At 39.0% G+C, this 18571-nt stretch overlaps 3 protein-coding genes and 2 long non-coding RNA genes across 11 annotated transcripts; 4 read left to right on the top strand and 1 right to left on the bottom strand.

Moving 5' to 3' along the window:
• Positions 1-185: 185 nt before the first annotated feature.
• On the bottom strand, positions 186-2689 carry LOC124342005. Its single transcript, XM_046794962.1, has 5 exons — positions 2455-2689; positions 1457-1628; positions 1072-1214; positions 808-1003; positions 186-719 (listed from the first exon to the last, which is right to left on the bottom strand). Exons 2-5 carry the CDS (start codon positions 1618-1620, stop codon positions 515-517), a joined length of 708 nt encoding a protein of 235 aa, XP_046650918.1. The 5' UTR covers positions 1621-1628; positions 2455-2689; the 3' UTR covers positions 186-514.
• A 1771-nt stretch (positions 2690-4460) lies between these two features.
• On the top strand, positions 4461-6465 carry LOC124342003 (procathepsin L-like). Its single transcript, XM_046794961.1, has 7 exons — positions 4461-4598; positions 4946-5071; positions 5130-5279; positions 5340-5528; positions 5587-5778; positions 5836-6001; positions 6062-6465. The coding sequence occupies exons 2-7, from the start codon at positions 4970-4972 to the stop codon at positions 6268-6270; spliced, it is 1008 nt and encodes a 335-aa protein (XP_046650917.1). The 5' UTR covers positions 4461-4598; positions 4946-4969; the 3' UTR covers positions 6271-6465.
• Positions 6466-7105: 640 nt separating this feature from the next.
• On the top strand, positions 7106-10936 carry LOC124341666 (coatomer subunit gamma-2-like). The gene is made up of 13 exons (XM_046794598.1): positions 7106-7288; positions 7475-7608; positions 7671-7898; positions 7957-8123; positions 8186-8315; positions 8400-8648; positions 8702-8890; positions 8957-9484; positions 9556-9921; positions 9994-10168; positions 10237-10331; positions 10394-10631; positions 10700-10936. Exons 1-13 carry the CDS (start codon positions 7249-7251, stop codon positions 10834-10836), a joined length of 2676 nt encoding a protein of 891 aa, XP_046650554.1. The 5' UTR covers positions 7106-7248; the 3' UTR covers positions 10837-10936.
• Positions 10937-11682: 746 nt separating this feature from the next.
• LOC124343510 lies at positions 11683-15136 on the top strand. The gene is made up of 3 exons (XR_006919278.1): positions 11683-11801; positions 11880-12245; positions 14891-15136. It is a non-coding gene; the product is annotated as an uncharacterized LOC124343510 (long non-coding RNA).
• A 191-nt stretch (positions 15137-15327) lies between these two features.
• LOC124343508 lies at positions 15328-17240 on the top strand. 7 transcript variants are annotated; one of them, XR_006919274.1, is made up of 10 exons: positions 15328-15466; positions 15541-15667; positions 15819-15899; positions 15978-16062; positions 16138-16278; positions 16372-16461; positions 16567-16656; positions 16739-16781; positions 16843-16979; positions 17050-17240. It is a non-coding gene; the product is annotated as an uncharacterized LOC124343508 (long non-coding RNA). The 7 variants fall into 7 exon arrangements; XR_006919272.1 differs by having other exon boundaries at positions 15747-15899; XR_006919273.1 differs by having other exon boundaries at positions 15546-15899.
• The last annotated feature ends 1331 nt before the right edge of the window (positions 17241-18571 follow it).

Raw genomic sequence — 18571 nt, 5'->3', positions numbered from 1 at the left:
AGAAATAATTTACATGGGGTTTGTGGTTCAACACAAAAAATTCCTTCATTCACATATCATTCTAAATTACTGAATTGTACAGCTTGGCAAAAATATTGTATACAATAAGGAGATAGAAGTTGCCAACAAAGAAAACCTGCGACTTCCGGTTTCAAAATTTTTCTTTTGTATTCAGAACACACAGAAACAACAAAGATTTTTTATTTTAGTTTTCATTATTATGTACAACTTTTTTTTAGCATTACGGTTGTGTTTCTAGTAGATAGAGGAATGGAGAACACGCTTGAACTGGATTGTTTTTGTCGTTCTTTTTGTTTGAGACGTGCGGGGAATGATAAATAGTAAAAATTGAAATTTCGGCGCGGCGGAGTTCGTTGTCTCCAACACTGCGCAACGCTGTCGTTATAAATTTTTTTTTAAAAGAAAAATTCCATCACGGATGGATTTATTCTGTTCTTTTTCAGGGATGTTATTGTTTCATCCATGAAGACGAGATAGGCTACGTACTACATTATCAATTCAAACCGGGGAGGACTTCAGACAGTGAGGATTCCTGCTGGCCAACAGGGCGAGCGTACTTTGGACGACAGACGCAGCCGTTTTCCACCAGGACGTAATCTTGTCCGGTTAGCGTCACCGGACCTAGCGGGATAACCAGGAACAAATAGGGGACGTAAGTTTGAACGCACTCACCGTGCACGACGTCACACTCGGCCGAACTGTGTACAGACAAGAAATGACCACACATTAATAAAAAGAAGCTCTACCCGCATCGCCTTTAATAAACACAAAAGGTGTTGTACTCACTCGCAAACCTCAAAAATGACTTGCTGCAGAAGATCTGGAAATTTTTGGACGATGGTGACTGGCTGGCCGGAAGTCAATGAAACACCGTATAACGGGGCTGTTGTGTTGTACCGCGTTTTACAGAGACGACCGCCCGGTGCCGAACATCCAGTGCTGGCCCGGAACTGCGATTGTGGCAGATCAAACACGTTCCTTTCTGTAAATTTGAGTTTTATATTGTTGTATACAGTTGGAGAGAATTGGCCATTTCTTCCAGTTCGTTACCTTGGCGATGTAGCACCTGGCTCGAGTCTCCGTAGTTGGCAGCCTCGTGAAATTTGAGCAACGTCCGTTGCGTTTCCGCTGGATCAACAAGACGTGATGCCCGGCCTTGTCGATCCGATTTAAACATACGTGCGATGGCAGCCCTGAAGTAAATTTACGATTGAGTAAATTTTGATATTTTGTTACAGTGTCATTAGCCATATTTCATGGCCAACATAATTGATGATGTCGCAATCACATCAATTTTCTGGTGGTGAATGATGATTCACCAAAATTCCAGTCATGAACACGACAGTCAAGGACATGGGATTTCATGACGGATCCGGATAAATCCATTCGGGCAGAGATTGATCACTGAATGTCAAATTTCGCAGTGTATACTTACGTAGGATAGGGTATGTTTTCTGGTCCCATACATGAGGTCATTCCCGACAGAGCGTCACCGTTGAGATATTTTAAGCCGGAACCTTGACACGAGCTTAGCTCACTGTTGGCCAGACTCAGGAGACAAATTAAACTGAAGAACGTCAAGTAGAGAGAAATTGCCATATCTGAAACTAAATAAGGTCATTACAGATTAGTTTCTTTGAGCGCATTCACTGACCATTCAATCTATGTATGTGGGGCAGTGTATAAAGAATAGTGGGCGATTTTCCTATACTTGGATGCGAGAGCTTCTAGCAATAACGGGCAGCAACATCTTCCAAGGTTAAACTGATGCAGAGAGAGGGGTGATGGTTCATGAAACTTGGTCAGGTAACGGCACTCGGAGACTGCGGCACGCAGCAGCAGTAAAACTAACTAACCGAGGGTCATTTTATGTCTGTCTATACATTATTCTTCAAACTGGTTATTCTTTTGTGATAAATCAATTGCTCAAGCAACTTCCGCAGCTTATGACGAGTTTCGACATGGAGTCTAACGGTATCAGTGTTTGACTCGGCACATATGTATGTCAATGGTATTGTTACGAATTGCTCATGATGACAGAATCACCTAAATGGAACCCGTGCAGAAAGGATGTGATCCCGTTAAAATATTCATCAGTCGTGAATAATACGATCGTCATTGAATTGGGAGTCAACGAAGCTGCTGTATAGAGTTGTGGACGCCTTTTCCTCCTTCCTGGTCCAACTTTATTTTCCCCCTATTCCGCCTGTGAACACAGACGAGGGTCAAGAACCAAGAGGTCAATGTCACTGTTGACACGAGTTCTTTTCTTTTGGTAAGATCTTACGTTGTTTTTACTAGGCCCTAAACAATCAAACCAGGAAACCCAAATCTCTCGGATGTTGCCCTCTCTTGCGTCATTATTTGAAAATCATCCCCAAGTAGTATAATTGGGGAGAAAGATTTTAACCAACATGAGAAATAGAATTTTACCTTTAAAAGTATTTGTTGATTATAATGTTGGAAACTGGGCTAGAATCGGCAGGTAATCACTTTTAGACTTTTGACGACCATCAATTTCCAATTGATTAAGGTCGACGCGTTTACCACGACAAGAGAAGCATATCGAATAATTGATCTAAATGACTGGGGTTTTTTCAACGTTTTTCAAGAAAAGAATGTTTTAGATGTTTAGTCGACGCTACACCGTCAAGAACTGAACTTCAGGTAAGTCCCTGCTGGCAGCTTTTAACTTCCCAGGTTGTTTGGTTCTTCCCTTTTTTCTCTTCTACTTCTGGTATTCCTTCTCTCTTTTTGTCTTGTATTCGTACAAAGACGGGTTTTCTTAGTCAGTGGGGACTGGGGGGGCTGAATGCGGATACTTGGGAATTTTTTTGAGACGGATTCACACCGCTTCTGAAGTCGCTTTTCCTTTTGTTCAAAGCATTCAACGTCGATTTCCATTTTGCCCTTGGGGTCGATTACCTGCCTGCTGATATTATTGTATACCCCATGATCGGCCAAATCGCTCAACTGTTTGAAGAAAAAAAAAATGTATTTACTACTGGTTTTAAGGTTCGACTAAATTGGAGGATAAGCTTTCAAGATCGTGAATAACTTTAGCGAGTCTCTGTTTATACATGATAATAACCAGTCGTCTCGACTGGGCATTTTGGAAAAAATTCAGTGGAATCGTGTTTTTTAACGAGGTCAACGTTTCTTCGGATCCGCACCGGATGTATATGTCTCCTTGTGGGTGTTTAATTAAAGGATTCATTATAGGTCACAATTATCTTAATGGCAAACACAAATATTGCTCACTGTTCAATTTGTGTGATTAGTTGTATAGACAGTACTTTGGAAAAAAAAGGCTATGTTATGAACATTGTTAGCTGCTATTTTATCAAATAAATGCAAAACTGGGCTACAAATTAGCATAGCCTTGCTCAATCAAGAAATTCGAGAACTAGTTATCCATCATCTAATAACGTGTATCCTCTGCTGCACTAGCATTGGCTTGACAACATGTTATGTTCGTTAGGTTAAAATATAACAAGGAGCTTGCGCCATTCGCCTTGACGTCACAGTCGAGATCGTTGGGAATTCTTTCATTGCTTGCCGTACGCATCCGTATGGTTTTTCAAAATGAATCATTGACCTCAACTCGATTCGTTTCCGCACACGAAAAAATGGCGTTGTGAATGCTCAAATAATTCGTCTATCATATACGGCCTTGTAGTTTTGTGGTAAAAACAAGTGAATTGATTGATGCACGAACAACTGTAGCGCTATGGCACAATGCGCTTGCCGTTGGCGCTTGGAGATGAAAACATTGACCCCAGTGTGAGTAGCCTACATACGAACATATCGATTTCTTTCAGACATCGGTATTCGACCTCGGCTGACCTTGTGTTTATCTTGGTATTGATCAATCCCCTGGATAGATGACGCTAAATAAAAATTAATCAATCCGAGCTGGATGGAGTTGTTGACTGGGAAGGTTTGGCAAATCATTTCATCCCTAGATAATAATGACTAGCTGGGGCAGTTTTAATTCCTCTCGTTTTCTCTTTTATCTGTTTAAGTTTATTACTGTGTTCTGGTGAATCAAAATGATGGGAAAATTTAATTACGCAATGTATGTATTCAGTGCGCGCTATTAGAAATGTAAAATCTTTGGGTTAACCTAGATTTCCGCAGATGTTTTATTATCATAAGAATAACAAGACAAACATGAAAACTTTTTTAGATTATAATTTGTGTTTACTGCATGACTCAGTTTTATTCTTGTTACGTCAACTCTACCCCCGTTTACATAGTTGCATGAAATATAGTGTTGATTTTTATAACTCAAGTCGAACAATCCTCGATTTCTGGTAGATCTACTCAATTAAAATAATTTATATCTACTTTCGGAATGTTATTTTTACATAACTCCTTGAAAAAATCGTAAAACGAAAACATTCTGAATTTCTTTTGTTTATTTTACTTGAACATAGTCGGCAACCTCGCTCTCTGCCTCCCTGTTTAGTTTATAAAGGAGGAGCAACAAATCAAATTGTTTCATTTACGTCGTTACGTCTGGTCATCTACGTCGTAGTTTTCATCGCGAACTGGTTTGAAGGAAAAATAATCTGGTTAGTATCATTTTTTCTGTTGTACATGAATTGAAAAATATTGCTGAGTTGTATTATCATTCATTTCCTTCTGACGTTGACAATTGTGAAAGCATTAAAAAATGTAAACAAGCATTACGATCGTATTACGAAATAGTTCTTTGTTGTTGATTCTCTAGAAAGTGCGTTTAATCTTGGTCCAATTAAGTAGCGTCACTCAAAGACGTAGGCACTTGCTAATCTATACTTTTAAGTTGGGTAAATTGTTAGATTGTGTATAGGCAAGATGTCACTTTGATATTCAGATTTATTTGATATTGCTGTTCTTTGTTCTGTGGTGGTCACTAACCAATTTAATTTTTTTTCAGGTCTGTGATAGTGATCCATTAAAAATGAGGCATCTTGTTCTTTCTGTCCTATTGGTGGTTTCCATTGGAATGGCTACTGCTGTATCTGTAAATAAGCTTTTTGCTGATGAATGGAATCTATACAAGGTGGATTTTGTAATTTTAATTTATTTGGTATATTTGTTAACTAGACTTCTTGTCACAGGATGTCCATTCTAAGTCATACACAGAATTTGAGGAGAAATTCCGCCAGAAGGTGTACATGGAAAACCGCCACAAAATTGCTCGTCATAATGCCAGATTCCAGAAAGGAGAAGTAACCTACAGTATGGAAATGAACCACTATGGGGACTTGGTATTAATGGATGAGTTACTTGTCCAGTCCAAATAATCAATGTTACTCTTTTTGTTGTAGCTTCACCACGAGTTTGTTGCAGTTATGAATGGATTTAAGGGCAAAAATTTTACCAAGTCTGGTGAGGGTGCATTTTTTATGGAAGCAGCTAATGTAGTCATCCCAGATTCGGTCGACTGGCGTACTCAAGGAGCTATAACTGAAGTTAAGGATCAAGGTCAATGTGGATCCTGCTGGGCATTCTCATCGGTAGAAATAACTAAAGCACTTTATCTTTCTCTTTTATTAAATATTTTTACTTTTAAAGACTGGTGCTCTTGAGGGTCAAAACTTCCGCAAGTCAGGAAAGCTCGTGTCTCTGAGTGAACAGAACCTAATTGACTGCAGTGGTAAATATGGAAATGAAGGTTGCAACGGTGGACTAATGGATCAAGCTTTCCAGTACATCAAGGATAACAAGGGAATCGATACTGAAGACTCATACCCTTATGAAGCTGAGGTATGTTTTCTACATTTTAAATTAGAAGCTTGTGTTGATATCAGTTCGTGAATTCAGGACGATACCTGCCGATACAACCCGAAAAACCGTGGTGCCGTTGACAGTGGATTTGTTGACATTCCTTCTGGCAATGAGGCTAAGCTCATGGCTGCTCTCGCAACCATCGGACCGGTGTCGATCGCTATCGATGCTTCGCACGAATCTTTCCAGTTCTACTCTGCAGGTACTTATTACACAATGTTGAATTTACAGTGGTTGTGTAACTGTCAATTTCCCTTTCTAGGTATCTATTTCGAACCTGAGTGCTCTAGCGATGATTTGGATCATGGAGTTTTGGTAGTCGGCTACGGAAAAGACAAAGCCGGTAAGGACTATTGGCTAGTCAAGAACTCGTGGAGCGAAAAGTGGGGCGATAAGGGCTACATCAAAATTGCCCGTAACCGCAAGAATCACTGTGGAGTTGCCACCGCTGCAAGCTATCCTATTGTTTAAGCTTTCATATTTAGAAAAAGATGCTCAACATATGTTTTTCATCTTGTCATGTAACCTTTCCCATTCTGTTCCCCTCGAATTCGTTTTTAAACCAAATTTTTTAACCTTCTTTCGGCATTCTTAAAATGGAAGATGTTGATTATTTTCTGAAGAAAACCTTGAATCTGTGAGTAAATACACCCCCTGACCAAAAAATGTGCGGTGGTTGCTGTAATTCGTTCTTCAGTAGGGCGTTTTATGGCTGAAATATGTCTAAATTAATCCCAAGTAAGTAAGGGGCGTAACCCCTGTCGATATTTTGTTACGCGGAAACACCCTTTTATTACGTAAAATAATTTCAATTAAATTGAAAACAAAACTTGAAATATAAATTTGCTTTTCTCTCTTTATCGGTGTAAAGAACCACGTGCTTTAAACTCGAGACAAGACGATCTCTCAGCAGGTCTGATGGCACTTGAACTTGTTACGTTGAAATCTATGAGGGTACTTATAAAATGCAAAGCAAATAACAAAACAAAGTAGAATAGCCGATGAATCTGGACCAAATTTGGACCTGCAGCTTCAGCTTCACTGACACATCTCATTCCTTGTTTTAATTCGGACTTTCAGTTTCATATAAATTGGTTGGATTTGGAAGTAGTCAACCTTTTAAAACAGATTGGATTAGGCAACATTTATAAATAACCCTATTCCAAATTGAGGATTTAAAACATTTATGTATTCTAGGTTCAATTAATCTAATTTGTTGTATTTCGTAGTCTTTTTTTCTTCATTTCATATTTTTAGCCATTGCCACCCACCACCACTAGAGGGGCGTAGTGCAAATTAAGGAGTGGTGAGAAGTGAAAATGTTACAGACGAGCCGCTCCAAGTTCCGCTCAAAAACATCTGTGGGTTTTGACAGAAAAGCAATCCAATAGTGACGTGGAAGTTGACGTTGAAGACCGGTCTATTTTAACATAAAATTTGCTATTTAAAATGATGGGAATGAAACGTGATAAAAAAGATGAAGAAGACGGTATGTTGTTTTATTTTATTTTGTTCACTGAATGGTTAATTTTAAACTTTCAAGAACATGATTGATCAGTATGTTCAGTATGGTGAAAATGTGTGTGGTTGTGGTTAAATTTTTTATAAATTATTTGACATAATTTAACTTCTCTTATTTTAGTCTAGTCTAGTCTAACTAGTCTTATTTTTACAGCGAGTGGAGGCAATCCATTTCACAATGTAGAGAAAACTGCTGTTCTTCAAGAAGCTAGAATCTTTAATGAAACACCAGTAAAGGCACGAAGATGTACTCATGTTTTGACCAAGATCCTTTATCTTATTAATCAGGTAAGAATATCAATCTTTATTGTGTGGATGAAGCTTTTTTAAAAAATAATCGATATTTATAGGGTGAAGTCCTTGGAACAACTGAAGCTACTGAGGCCTTCTTTGCCATGACCAAGCTTTTCCAATGCAAAGATGTTGTTTTGCGTCGGATGGTGTATCTTGGCATCAAGGAGCTGGCAACTATTGCTGCAGATGTTATTATTGTCACTTCTAGTTTGACCAAAGATATGACAGGAAAAGAAGATACTTATCGTGCACCAGCGATTCGTGCTTTAACAGCCATTACTGATGTAAGTCACGAAGAAGAAATCTCACTGTTATATAATAAATTGAATAATTTCTGTCTAGAACACATCATTGCAAGCCATTGAACGATACATGAAACAAGCAATTGTTGATAAATCTCCTGCTGTGAGCAGTGCAGCGCTAGTGAGCAGTCTGCACCTGTTCAAAACAGCACCTGATGTCGTTAAGCGCTGGGTGAATGAAGCACAAGAAGCACTGAATTCTGACAAGTAATATTTTGCTATTATTCCAGATTTTTTAAATTACTTAATAATTCTTTATGCTTTTTCAGTGTTATGGTTCAGTACCATGGATTGGGTCTACTCTATCAAATCCGTAAGACCGATCGCTTAGGTGTTACGAAACTAGTGGCTAAGCTTACAAAAATGCCGCTCAAGTCACCTTATGCAGCTTGCCATTTGGTAACTATTGTTTTGTCTCTTTGTGTATTTTATGTATTTATTATTCCAAGAGTATAATGCAATATCTTGTGGTCTTGATGACAGATCCGTATGGTTTGTAAACTTATTGAAGAAGAAGAAAGTGCTGGTGGAGAGGTGACATCGCTAATGGATTACCTTGAATCGTGTCTTCGCCACAAGTCTGAAATGGTGATCTACGAGGCCGCTCACGCGATTGTAAACCTTCGTCGAACTGGACCTCGCGAATTGGCTCCTGCTATCGCCGTGTTGCAGCTTTTCTGCTCCTCACCTAAGCCTGCCTTACGCTTTGCTGCCGTTCGGACCCTATCAAACGTAGGTATAGATTTATTTGTGCCTGAAAAAGCCATTCTAATAATATTTTGTAGGTGGCAATGACGCACCCTGCTGCTGTGACTGCTTGCAATTTGGATTTGGAGAATCTTATTACGGATTCAAATCGTTCAATTGCCACTCTCGCCATCACAACTTTGTTGAAGACTGGAGGAGAAGCCTCGGTTGATCGGCTCATGAAGCAGATTGCCTCTTTTGTCTCAGAAATCTCAGATGAATTTAAGGTTTGTCTCGATTTATTTTTAAAATGTTTCATATCTCCTATTCTATAATTTAAAAAATTTGAATAGGTGGTGGTCGTTGAAGCTATTCGATCGCTGGGATTGAAATATCCGCGCAAGCACAGTACACTGATGAGCTTCCTGTCAGGAATGCTTCGTGATGAGGGTGGACTTGAGTACAAAGCTTCAATTGCTGACACTATCATTGCTATCGTAGAAGACAATCCGGATGCCAAGGAGGCTGGATTGACCCATTTGTGCGAATTCATCGAAGATTGCGAGCACACAAGTCTAGCCGTACGCATTCTACACTTACTTGGTCGAGAAGGTCCACGCACTAAACAGCCTTCGAAATATATTCGATTCATCTACAATCGCGTCATCCTGGAAAATGCTGCTGTTCGAGCAGCTGCTGTGTCAGCTCTGTCACATTTTGGTGCGACTTGCGAAGATCTGTTGCCTAACATTTTAGTACTACTTCAACGAAGCCAAATGGACACCGATGATGAAGTGCGCGATCGAGCTACTTACTTCTATTCTGTCCTTTCCCGTAAACAAGCGGCTCTTAACAGCCAGTATATTTTGGAAGGACTTCAGGTATTATCTATTGATTGATTTATTTTTTCTTTGTGAAAATTGAAAGTTTAATCATTATTATTTGTTTTTAGGCCTCTCTTGTAACACTTGAAAAAGCTTTGTTGAACTATGTTCATCAACCAACTGATGCACCATTTGACCTCAAATCGGTCCCGCTTGCACCGGTTGTCGAAGAACGACTTGTAGCTCCTACTGGACAAATGGATGGCGCAGGTTCGCGTGCGGCTCCGGCTAGTGTCACGGCTCCGACGGCTACCCGTCTTCCAGCAACTGCCACTCGTCAAGATGTTTACATTGAGAAGCTTAGCGCCATTCCCCAATTTGCTTCTTTCGGTCCATTGTTTAAGAGCTCTGCTCCTGCTGAATTGACTGAGTCTGAAACCGAGTATGTGGTGCGCTGCGTGAAGCATACTTATGCTCAACATATGGTTTTGCAGGTAGATTTTCAGTTACAACGATACTTTTTAGTTTGAATAAGTAGCTTACAAAATCTTCTTTATCCTGAATAGTTTGACTGCACAAACACTCTGAGTGATCAGCTGCTGGAAAACGTGAATGTCGCTGTTGAGGCACCGGAAGGATTTGATATTCTCTTATCCATTCCGTGTCAAAAATTGGAGTACAGTGTCTTGGGAACTTGCTACGTTGCTTTATCTCTTCCAGAATCAGTGCTCTCCAGTACAGGTATTTGTCATTTCATAGACTGAAAGAAATATGAATGCAAAACATTCAATTATTAAATATGCCTGCAGGAACTTGTAGTGCCACGCTAAAATTTACCGTCAAGGATTGTGACCCGACTACGGGTCTACCTGATTCAGATGACGGCTATGAGGATGACTATGTGGTAAGCAATTGAATCTCATAAAAATTATGTCGGCTCCTCCACTGATCCTCTGACTTCTTTAGCTTGAAGATGTTGAGATAGGAGTATCCGACCATATTCAACGATCGGCTAAAGCCTCATTTGGCACTGCATGGGAGGAGATGGGTTCTATGAACGAGTTGCAAGAAACCTTTTCGTTACCTGCTATTCGTACCCTGGATGAAGCAGTTCGTAACATCATATCTTTCCTTGGCTTGCAGCCTTGTGAATGGTCGGACAAAGTACCAGAAGGGAAAAGTGCCCATTCCCTCCTACTTTCAGGTAGACAATAATTGCATTTTTAGTTTGACACAAATATTATATAATTTTATTTAATGTCGCTGTCGCAGGAGTTTTTCGGGGTGGATACGAAGTATTGGTGAGATCCAAATTGGCCCTTTCACCTGAAGGAGGGGTTACCATGCAGTTGTCTGTTCGTTCTGGCGACGCAGAAGTTTCTGAGTTGGTCGCTTCCGCTGTTGGTTAATTAATATTTCCCCTTTTTGGGCATTTATACGTTATCCGTTTGTTCCACTATTATGTACGGAATAAATTGGTCAATAAAATACAATTTAGCATAAAACGAACTTACACTTACACGAAAAAAAAAAAGATTTTGTTTCATCATTTCTATTGCGAGTCGACTGACTCGATGTTGACTCGATGAAACGGTACGGCGACCGTAGAACTCCAAATACAGAAGGACTCCACCGACAATAGAACCCCAATATTTTAAATAATTTTTAAACATTTCTTTGTATGCGACAGTAGAACTTCAAAAACATAAGAACACCTTTTTTAAATATTATTAAAATTACCCTACAATGGAACTCCAGTGCCCGACACCGACAGTACCTATCCGCCTTATTTTTGAAAAAAAACCCGCAATTGCGATCTGTGCCGGCCATCTCGTGGCAGTCATCGAAAATTGTTGTCTGATTTGGACCTCTTAAAAGAATGGCGAACACGTTGCGACTTGCGAGTGTGTGTCTGTCTGTGTCAGATTGTCAGTTGTCGCGTAACATACGATACGCTAACTAACATCAACAATTTGTGCCGTAATACCAATGAATACATAGGTAAACTCGAGTGATTTCGTCTGTAACTTGTCGGTGATGTTCTATCCCGTGTATATATTGAATGGTTTAACCTTAATGTTTTTCATCAACTTACAGGAGGAAACGTGAAAGTCGTAGGGCCTACAGCCTACCATCAACAATTTTGTTCAAAATCACTGTATTCTGCTGAATATGCCATCGAAATTATACAGGCAACAATCAACCCTAGCTTTATATTGCTGAAACATATATTCTTCTCATTTTTTATTAGGATTCATCACAATTATCTGCTGTTTGTATTGGACTTGCTCGATCACCAACCCTGGCATGTACCAAGCTCTCATCTTCTAGAGTACCTTGGGTAACTAATCATCACTGATCAGTGGTTTCATGTGTAAGTTCACTTGTCTTTATTGCAGTCTAATAGGTATTTAAAGTATTGATCTGAGCTTACACCTATCAAATGTTTAAGAGGCAATTTTGTTGTAATACTGACAACTATTTAATGAGAACAACAACAACTATTGACCGGAAGACGTCCATCCAGGAGTCCATCCGGTTTTGGCAATTGGAACGACGGACTGGCAAAGACCCACCCCGAGATGATCGTTGCCTTGAGCACTCCGCCCAACACCAACTTTATCCCTGCCATTGGGCGTCTTATTCCTCACGTCGGAGCGGCTCCGTTCCTCACGCCGTCTGCCCCCACGTCATCTTCTCTCTGCAGCCCATCGCTGCAGTTAACCGCAACAAATTCCTTTCTGCTGTTCTCCGCCTGATCCTCAATGCCACTGAGACCACCGAGATCCGTATCGCCGCCGTCTCCACCATGTTCCACGTAAGTCCCAATCCAATCGAATCATAATAACATTAGTACATTGTTTTACTATCAACTACGCCGATTCCAAGCAATCCTTGCATGAAGCCTATTTGAACGTCGCTCGTGATGCTGTAAGAGCTCTGTTTTTACACCCGTTTCTCATTGTGTTCGCATTTAACGGATAAATGCATCAAAACCTGACTGGTATCTTTAAGTATTTAAGTCCTTTAAGTCATCCTGTTCTCACCACTCGAAATGGCTCTCCATCTCTGGTTTCCGATTTTGACTTTCGATTAGCAGAAGAGCTACTACGAAATGTAAATGGAACAAGAAGAAATATGTGGACATTTTTTTTTTTCGCGGCTATGCGTCGCGAAGAAAGGAATTGTAGTATTTGCTTCTAAATCGGGTATTTTTAAAGCTAACCAGGCCTCACCAAGCATTTAGTTGTTGAGAAGTAGTTTTGATAGAGTGTTGGATTAAGTTCAAAAATAATTCACGTTTGTTGTCTTTTTCTGGTCCCTCCTCCGTTTTCCCTCAATTAAGACCCAAATTTAAGTAACTTGATCCATCCTGTGATTCACGGTGCTTATAGCTTTGAATGCAATCAGCAGTTTCCCAGAAAATGGAATGGGGGAAGGGTGTTTCATGTTGGAATTGATGACCCCTCCCACAAAAAAAAAGGTTCAGAGTGGCTCGGTTATATGTTATTCTGCGATATCGAAAACTAACAGATAAACTTTCTTAAATTGTATTTTCATATTAGGTATCTGATTTAGGTAGTCAAGGAATATTCAATTATAAAATGTGTAAAAGAACTAAGTTGAAAGGAATTGTGTTTTAGTGTAAATGAGATCAAATTGATAAAAAGCACTAGCTTAAAAAATTAGGTACTTACAGACGCCGATGGGTTAGTGGATAAGGCATCGGCGTCGGCGTTTATCAGGATCTGGTCGCCAGGGTGGCTGATACTGGTTGGAACTCACGGTGACGGCTTCAGGGGGGGTTGGCGGTTAAAAGCGGGGTTGAACTGCTACTTGGCAACCTTCGGCATAAGAAACTCGATCCGTTGCATGCAGATTGTTCCTCAGACCCAATTCGATAACGTTTTGTTAGAATTTTCAATATTTCCTTTCGTTTTGAATAAAGACGGCAAATATGGGATGCGTCGTCACCTTAGAATCATGTCAGTGGTTCAAAACTTTGCACATGCAAAACTTTTTTCCAACACAGATTTCCATTTTGCTGTTCAAATCGATTACTTTTCCGCTTAGGGTATGAAAAACATTATGTTGTAATTGTTTCAGAAAGTAGAAACTCATTTTGACGCGAGAAAAGATAGCTACTGAAAGCTACACCAAGCTACACAGTACACACGACACAAGCCCTTCCAATTAATTAATCAATCACGCTCATTATGGATTTTAAGTTTTTAACTTAATCAGCGCATTATTAAAATGCGTAAAATAATTTTGATTTTCAAATTAAGGCTTGGGGGAAAGTTGTATAATTGAGATAAAATTGAAAGAAAGAAATACTAGCTTACAAAAATTAGTAATAGTATAGACGCCGATGGGTTAGTGGATAAGGCATCGGCGTCGGCGTTCTTTGATTTGGTCGCCAGGGTGGCTGTTACTGGTTGGAACTCACGGTGCGAAGGCTTCAGGGGGGGTTGAAAGTTAAAAGTGGGTTGGAGCTGCTACTTGGCAACCTTCGGCATAAGAAACCCGATCCGTTGTATGCAGATTGTTCCATACTTAGACCAAATCCGACAACGTTTTGTTAAAATTTTCAATGTTTCCTTTTGTTTTGAATAAAAGACGACAAATGCGGGATACGTCGTCATATAACAATCAAAGTCAGCGGTTCAAAACTTAAAATATGAAAAAAAAAAATGTTTAACTCAGATTTCTATTTTGCAATTTATTTTAGATTTCTTTCCTGTTTAAGATTCGAAAAAACGTTGTTGTAATTGTTTCGTAACGTAGAAACTCATTATGGTGCGAGAGAAGATAGTTGCTGAAGCTACCCAATAGCCCTAATCGCGCAAAAGCACAATTCCAATTAATTAATCAAGTTCGTCGTAATTTCAAGTTTAATTTATTTAGCGCATTTTTAAAATTCGTTGAATAATTTCGATTTTTTAAATGAAGGCTTAAGTAAAATAGTATGATTAGAGTTAAAGTTTAAGAATAGTGAGGTTTAAGAAATAGTGAGATAAAGTTTTAAAAAATACTAGCTTCAAAAATAAGATAACTTTGGGCGCCGATAGCCTAATGGTTAAGGCGTCGGCGCCTACGTTGTCGGATCTGGTCGCCAGGGTGGCAGATACTGGTTCGGAACTCACGGTCACGGCTTTGGGAGAGGTCGGCTGCTGCTGTTAGTTTAGGATAGGGTGTTAGGTTAAGGTATAGGTTAGGGGTTATAGGTCCTCATCAAAGCCTGAACCGTTGCATGCAGACTATTCCTCAACAGACCCATCCGATAACGTTTTGTTAATATTTTCAATAATTTCTTTTGTTTTGAATAAAAGATGCGAGATGCGTCGTCACCTTACAATCATGTCAGTGGTTCAAAACTTTGCACATGCAAAATATTTTTTCCAACGCAGATTTCTATTTTGCCGTGTTTTTCTATTAAAATTTGATTTCTTTTCTGTTTAGGAGTTGAAATAAACATAGTTTTGATTGTTTGCTGACCTAGAAACTCATTTTGACGCGACAAAAGATAGCTGCTGAATAGAAGCTACATCAAGATTCAAGCTACACGCAAGCCCTTCCAATTGATCAATCACGTTTGGATTTTAAGTTTAATTTATTTAGCACATTTTTAAATTTCGTTAAATAATTTTTATTTTTTAAATTAAGACGATTAAGACTTAAAGAAAATAGTATAAAATTTGAGATAAAATTGATTGAAATATTTATTAGATCAAGATTCAAATTTTTCATGTTGTTATGGCTTACTTTATTCATCAGACTTGGTCAAATATTTGTTTTTATTTGTTTGTCTCACAATCAGTGTTGGTTCCACGTCGGGCACCCTTTCTACAACCAGCACGATGACAAGCAGCACTTCGAGAAGTCTTTTAAAAAGTTGAAAACTACTTCGGCGCAAGTAATACCAACAACCACGTTGGTAAGCTGAGTAAAAATCAGGAAAGACGACTCGATAATATCCAGGCGTTCAATCATGACTATAATCATCAAGGGCTCAAGGCGTTGATGTCAGTAATTGAGGTAAACCAAGAAGAAGATAACCAGCCATCACATTCAAAATTTCATGATAACTTAAGTTTGATTTCAAATCATAGACCAGGTGGGGAATCAATACTTGAGAGACTACACAAAAAAGAAATAAAAGATGGATGATGCCAAATGCTTGGGTTCGCCGCCCATATTCAAGTAATCGTCAATCTGATGCCCTTTGAACCAATATACGTAAGTGAAGAAGAAGCAGCAACAGCTGCCCTATCTTTAAAAGTGATCTCCAGTTTAATACAGCTGCCGAAATGGTCAGACACGGATTACGAACTTAATTCGCCCGTTTAGTGTCACTAATTTGCCATTATTTGTTTGAACGCTTGCAAAGCATCGGACTCCAACATCACCACAATTAACCGAAATTCGGACGCTATATTCTTGCCGGAAGGGACAACAGATATTTTACCGGGTAAAATTCCATTGGAACTATTTATGGCTTAAATTTATTCCCTATTTTTATTAAAATGCCAAAATTTTTCCATTCCAGGTTCGCCATCTCTCATATCGGTCTATTACAGCGGTAATCAACACTCAAGTACAACGGCGTATACAAGATTGTTCCTCGTCCAACGGTACGTAATCTATCTGGCTTATCTCATGTTTATTCTATCTTAAATGCTACATTAAGTTTTTATTTGTATTTTAAGACCAGTCCTTCAAAAACTGAGTTTTGAAACGTGTCAAACAGATGGCGTGTTGATTGTGTCAGTTATGGGCTTATCGCTTATGGCGGTTTGCTGTCAAAACTTAAGCTATCTTTTCTTCGAAAATTACCAAGGAATTCATGGGTAAATTCGAGTGATTTCGTCTGTAGCTTGTCGGTGATGTGTTCTATTCCGTGTACATGTTGGATAACCTTATTGTTTTTCATCAACTTATAGAGGAGGAAACGTGAAAGTCGTGCAGCCTACCGTCAACTATTTTGTTCAAACTCATTGTATTCTACTGAATGTGCCATAGAAATGATACAGGTAACTAACAACACTAGCTTTATTACATGCTGAAACATAGATTCTTCTCATGTTTTATTAGGATAATTTTACCTTAATTATTGGCTGTTTCTTTGGACTTGCTAGATCACCAACCCCAGCATGGACCAATCTCTAATTCCATCCTCTAGAGAACCTTGGATAACTGATTGGTGGGCAGTCTAATATATTTTAAAAGTATTGATCTGCACTTATGTCTATCTAATGTTTAAGAGACAATTTCGAGTGTGTACTGATAAATGTTTAATTATTCTTTTAGATCATGGATATCAAGAACATTGATGGCACCAATTATAAATAAGGTGACTTATTTTTTTGTAATTTACAGGTTCCAAATTACAGGTTTCTAAATTGAAATGACAGACTTTATGAGAACTTGTATGTCATTTCAAGAAAAAGGACAGGATTATGCAGTCAATACGATTCATTGTTTGCTAACCGTTGGCTGCCACCATTGAATCTCCATTTTTACTTCCTTAAACGGGCCCTCTTGATTTGAGGTATTGTTTTCTGTTGCTTCAATTTTTTGAAATTATTGTCATCCAAAATAAATGTTCTTTCTGCTTACAGGGTAATCCTTCGCTACTTATCGTGGACTTCATCCATTGCTGAACACCGACGAGAGCATGCAGTCATTCAAGACTGATGAATTGTGTAGTTAGCAAAATTACAAGTCCATATGCATATCTGGGCTCCCTTCGTTTCTGTGGCCCCGTTTCCCTAACTAACCACTAACCAACGCCCGCCGGTGGTCACTCACCCGCTGTGAAACCAGGAGGAGGGGAGGGCTCTGGTCGAACGGGGACTTGGAAGGCGCATGATCCAATGAAAACTTTTGGAGGGTCATGAGTCTAACCCGGAAGCCTAGTATGACTACATCTCCCCAGTAAAACTGGCCTCGTACTTCTCTCTTCTTCTCGGTCCAGATACTATCTCTGGGGGCCGTAGACAAAACCTACAATTGCATGTGCGAGTTAAAACAAAGCAACCCACTACCCAATGAAACAAAAAGCCATGGTTTATTTTTTGCGGAAATCTACATCATTCAAGACACAAATTTTTCTAATTCAACAACTCGCGTAGCATTTTGCGTCTAGTCTTAGTGCAAATCGCGATTGGGTGTTTGGTAGTTAAGAAAATGGTTGTTTAAAACAAAAAAAAAACAAACAATGGGGTGTTCTGAGTAGCCAAAAAAACTCACCATTGTTTGTTTTTTAAACAACATCTTCTTAACTACCAAACACAAGGATCGCTGTTTGGCATTTGCACCAGTAGACTAGATGCAAAATTCGACAGAAGTTTTGAGTTTGAAAAATTTATAACTTGACTGACGCAGATTTCCGCAAAACTAAAACATCGCATTTTGTCTCATTGCCGCAGCGGTGGTGACGGGTTGCGTTTAAACTCGTACAGAAGAAAAATGCATTGAACCGGATCCTCTGTTTATTGAATTATTAATTTTTGTACATGACAGAAAAATAAAAAGCTAATTTAATGAAATTTTTTTTATTTATTACAGATCTAGTGTTTAACATTGGTTTATGTGGTTTAGGGTATAAATTTGAGGGTTGGTAGGTGTATGATTGTGCTGGGGTCTGAAGAATTGGAAGGTATAGGTTTGGTGGGTTTGGAGATTAATTGGTAGGGATATGTTTGTAGGGTTAAAAATTAACTGTTTTTTATCCAAACTCGAAATATCCCCACTCCAACATCTCCACTTTCCTTAATCCTTTCCCATCCCCGAAAACATATTTATTATTTGTTTGACATAAGCATCCCATATTTGTTTTTGTTGCTTCTTAACTTATAAACGGTAAACTGCATAGTCACGATGACAATTTAACATAAAAATGATGCAACTTCGGTAACACGACACCAGCACCAAGGAACGGCCAATTGAATTTGATGCAGAAAGATCTTTCTAAGGCATAGGCTGCGCGCAACAACGTACCACAGCGGACAGCAACTACGCGAACATACACGATAAACCTATAACCGAAATGAAATGAATTAATGTTCAACATCAATGGAAATGCTGTCAATGAAAAGACAAATTAATGACACTCTATGTGGTTTTAGTTAAACCAATTAT

This window comes from Daphnia pulicaria, chromosome 6 (genome assembly GCF_021234035.1).
Source record: "Daphnia pulicaria isolate SC F1-1A chromosome 6, SC_F0-13Bv2, whole genome shotgun sequence".
NCBI classification, from domain to species: Eukaryota; Metazoa; Arthropoda; class Branchiopoda; order Diplostraca; family Daphniidae; genus Daphnia; species Daphnia pulicaria.
The sequence above is the reverse complement of the archived record's forward strand: the minus strand, read 5'-3'. Positions and strand labels throughout refer to the sequence as shown.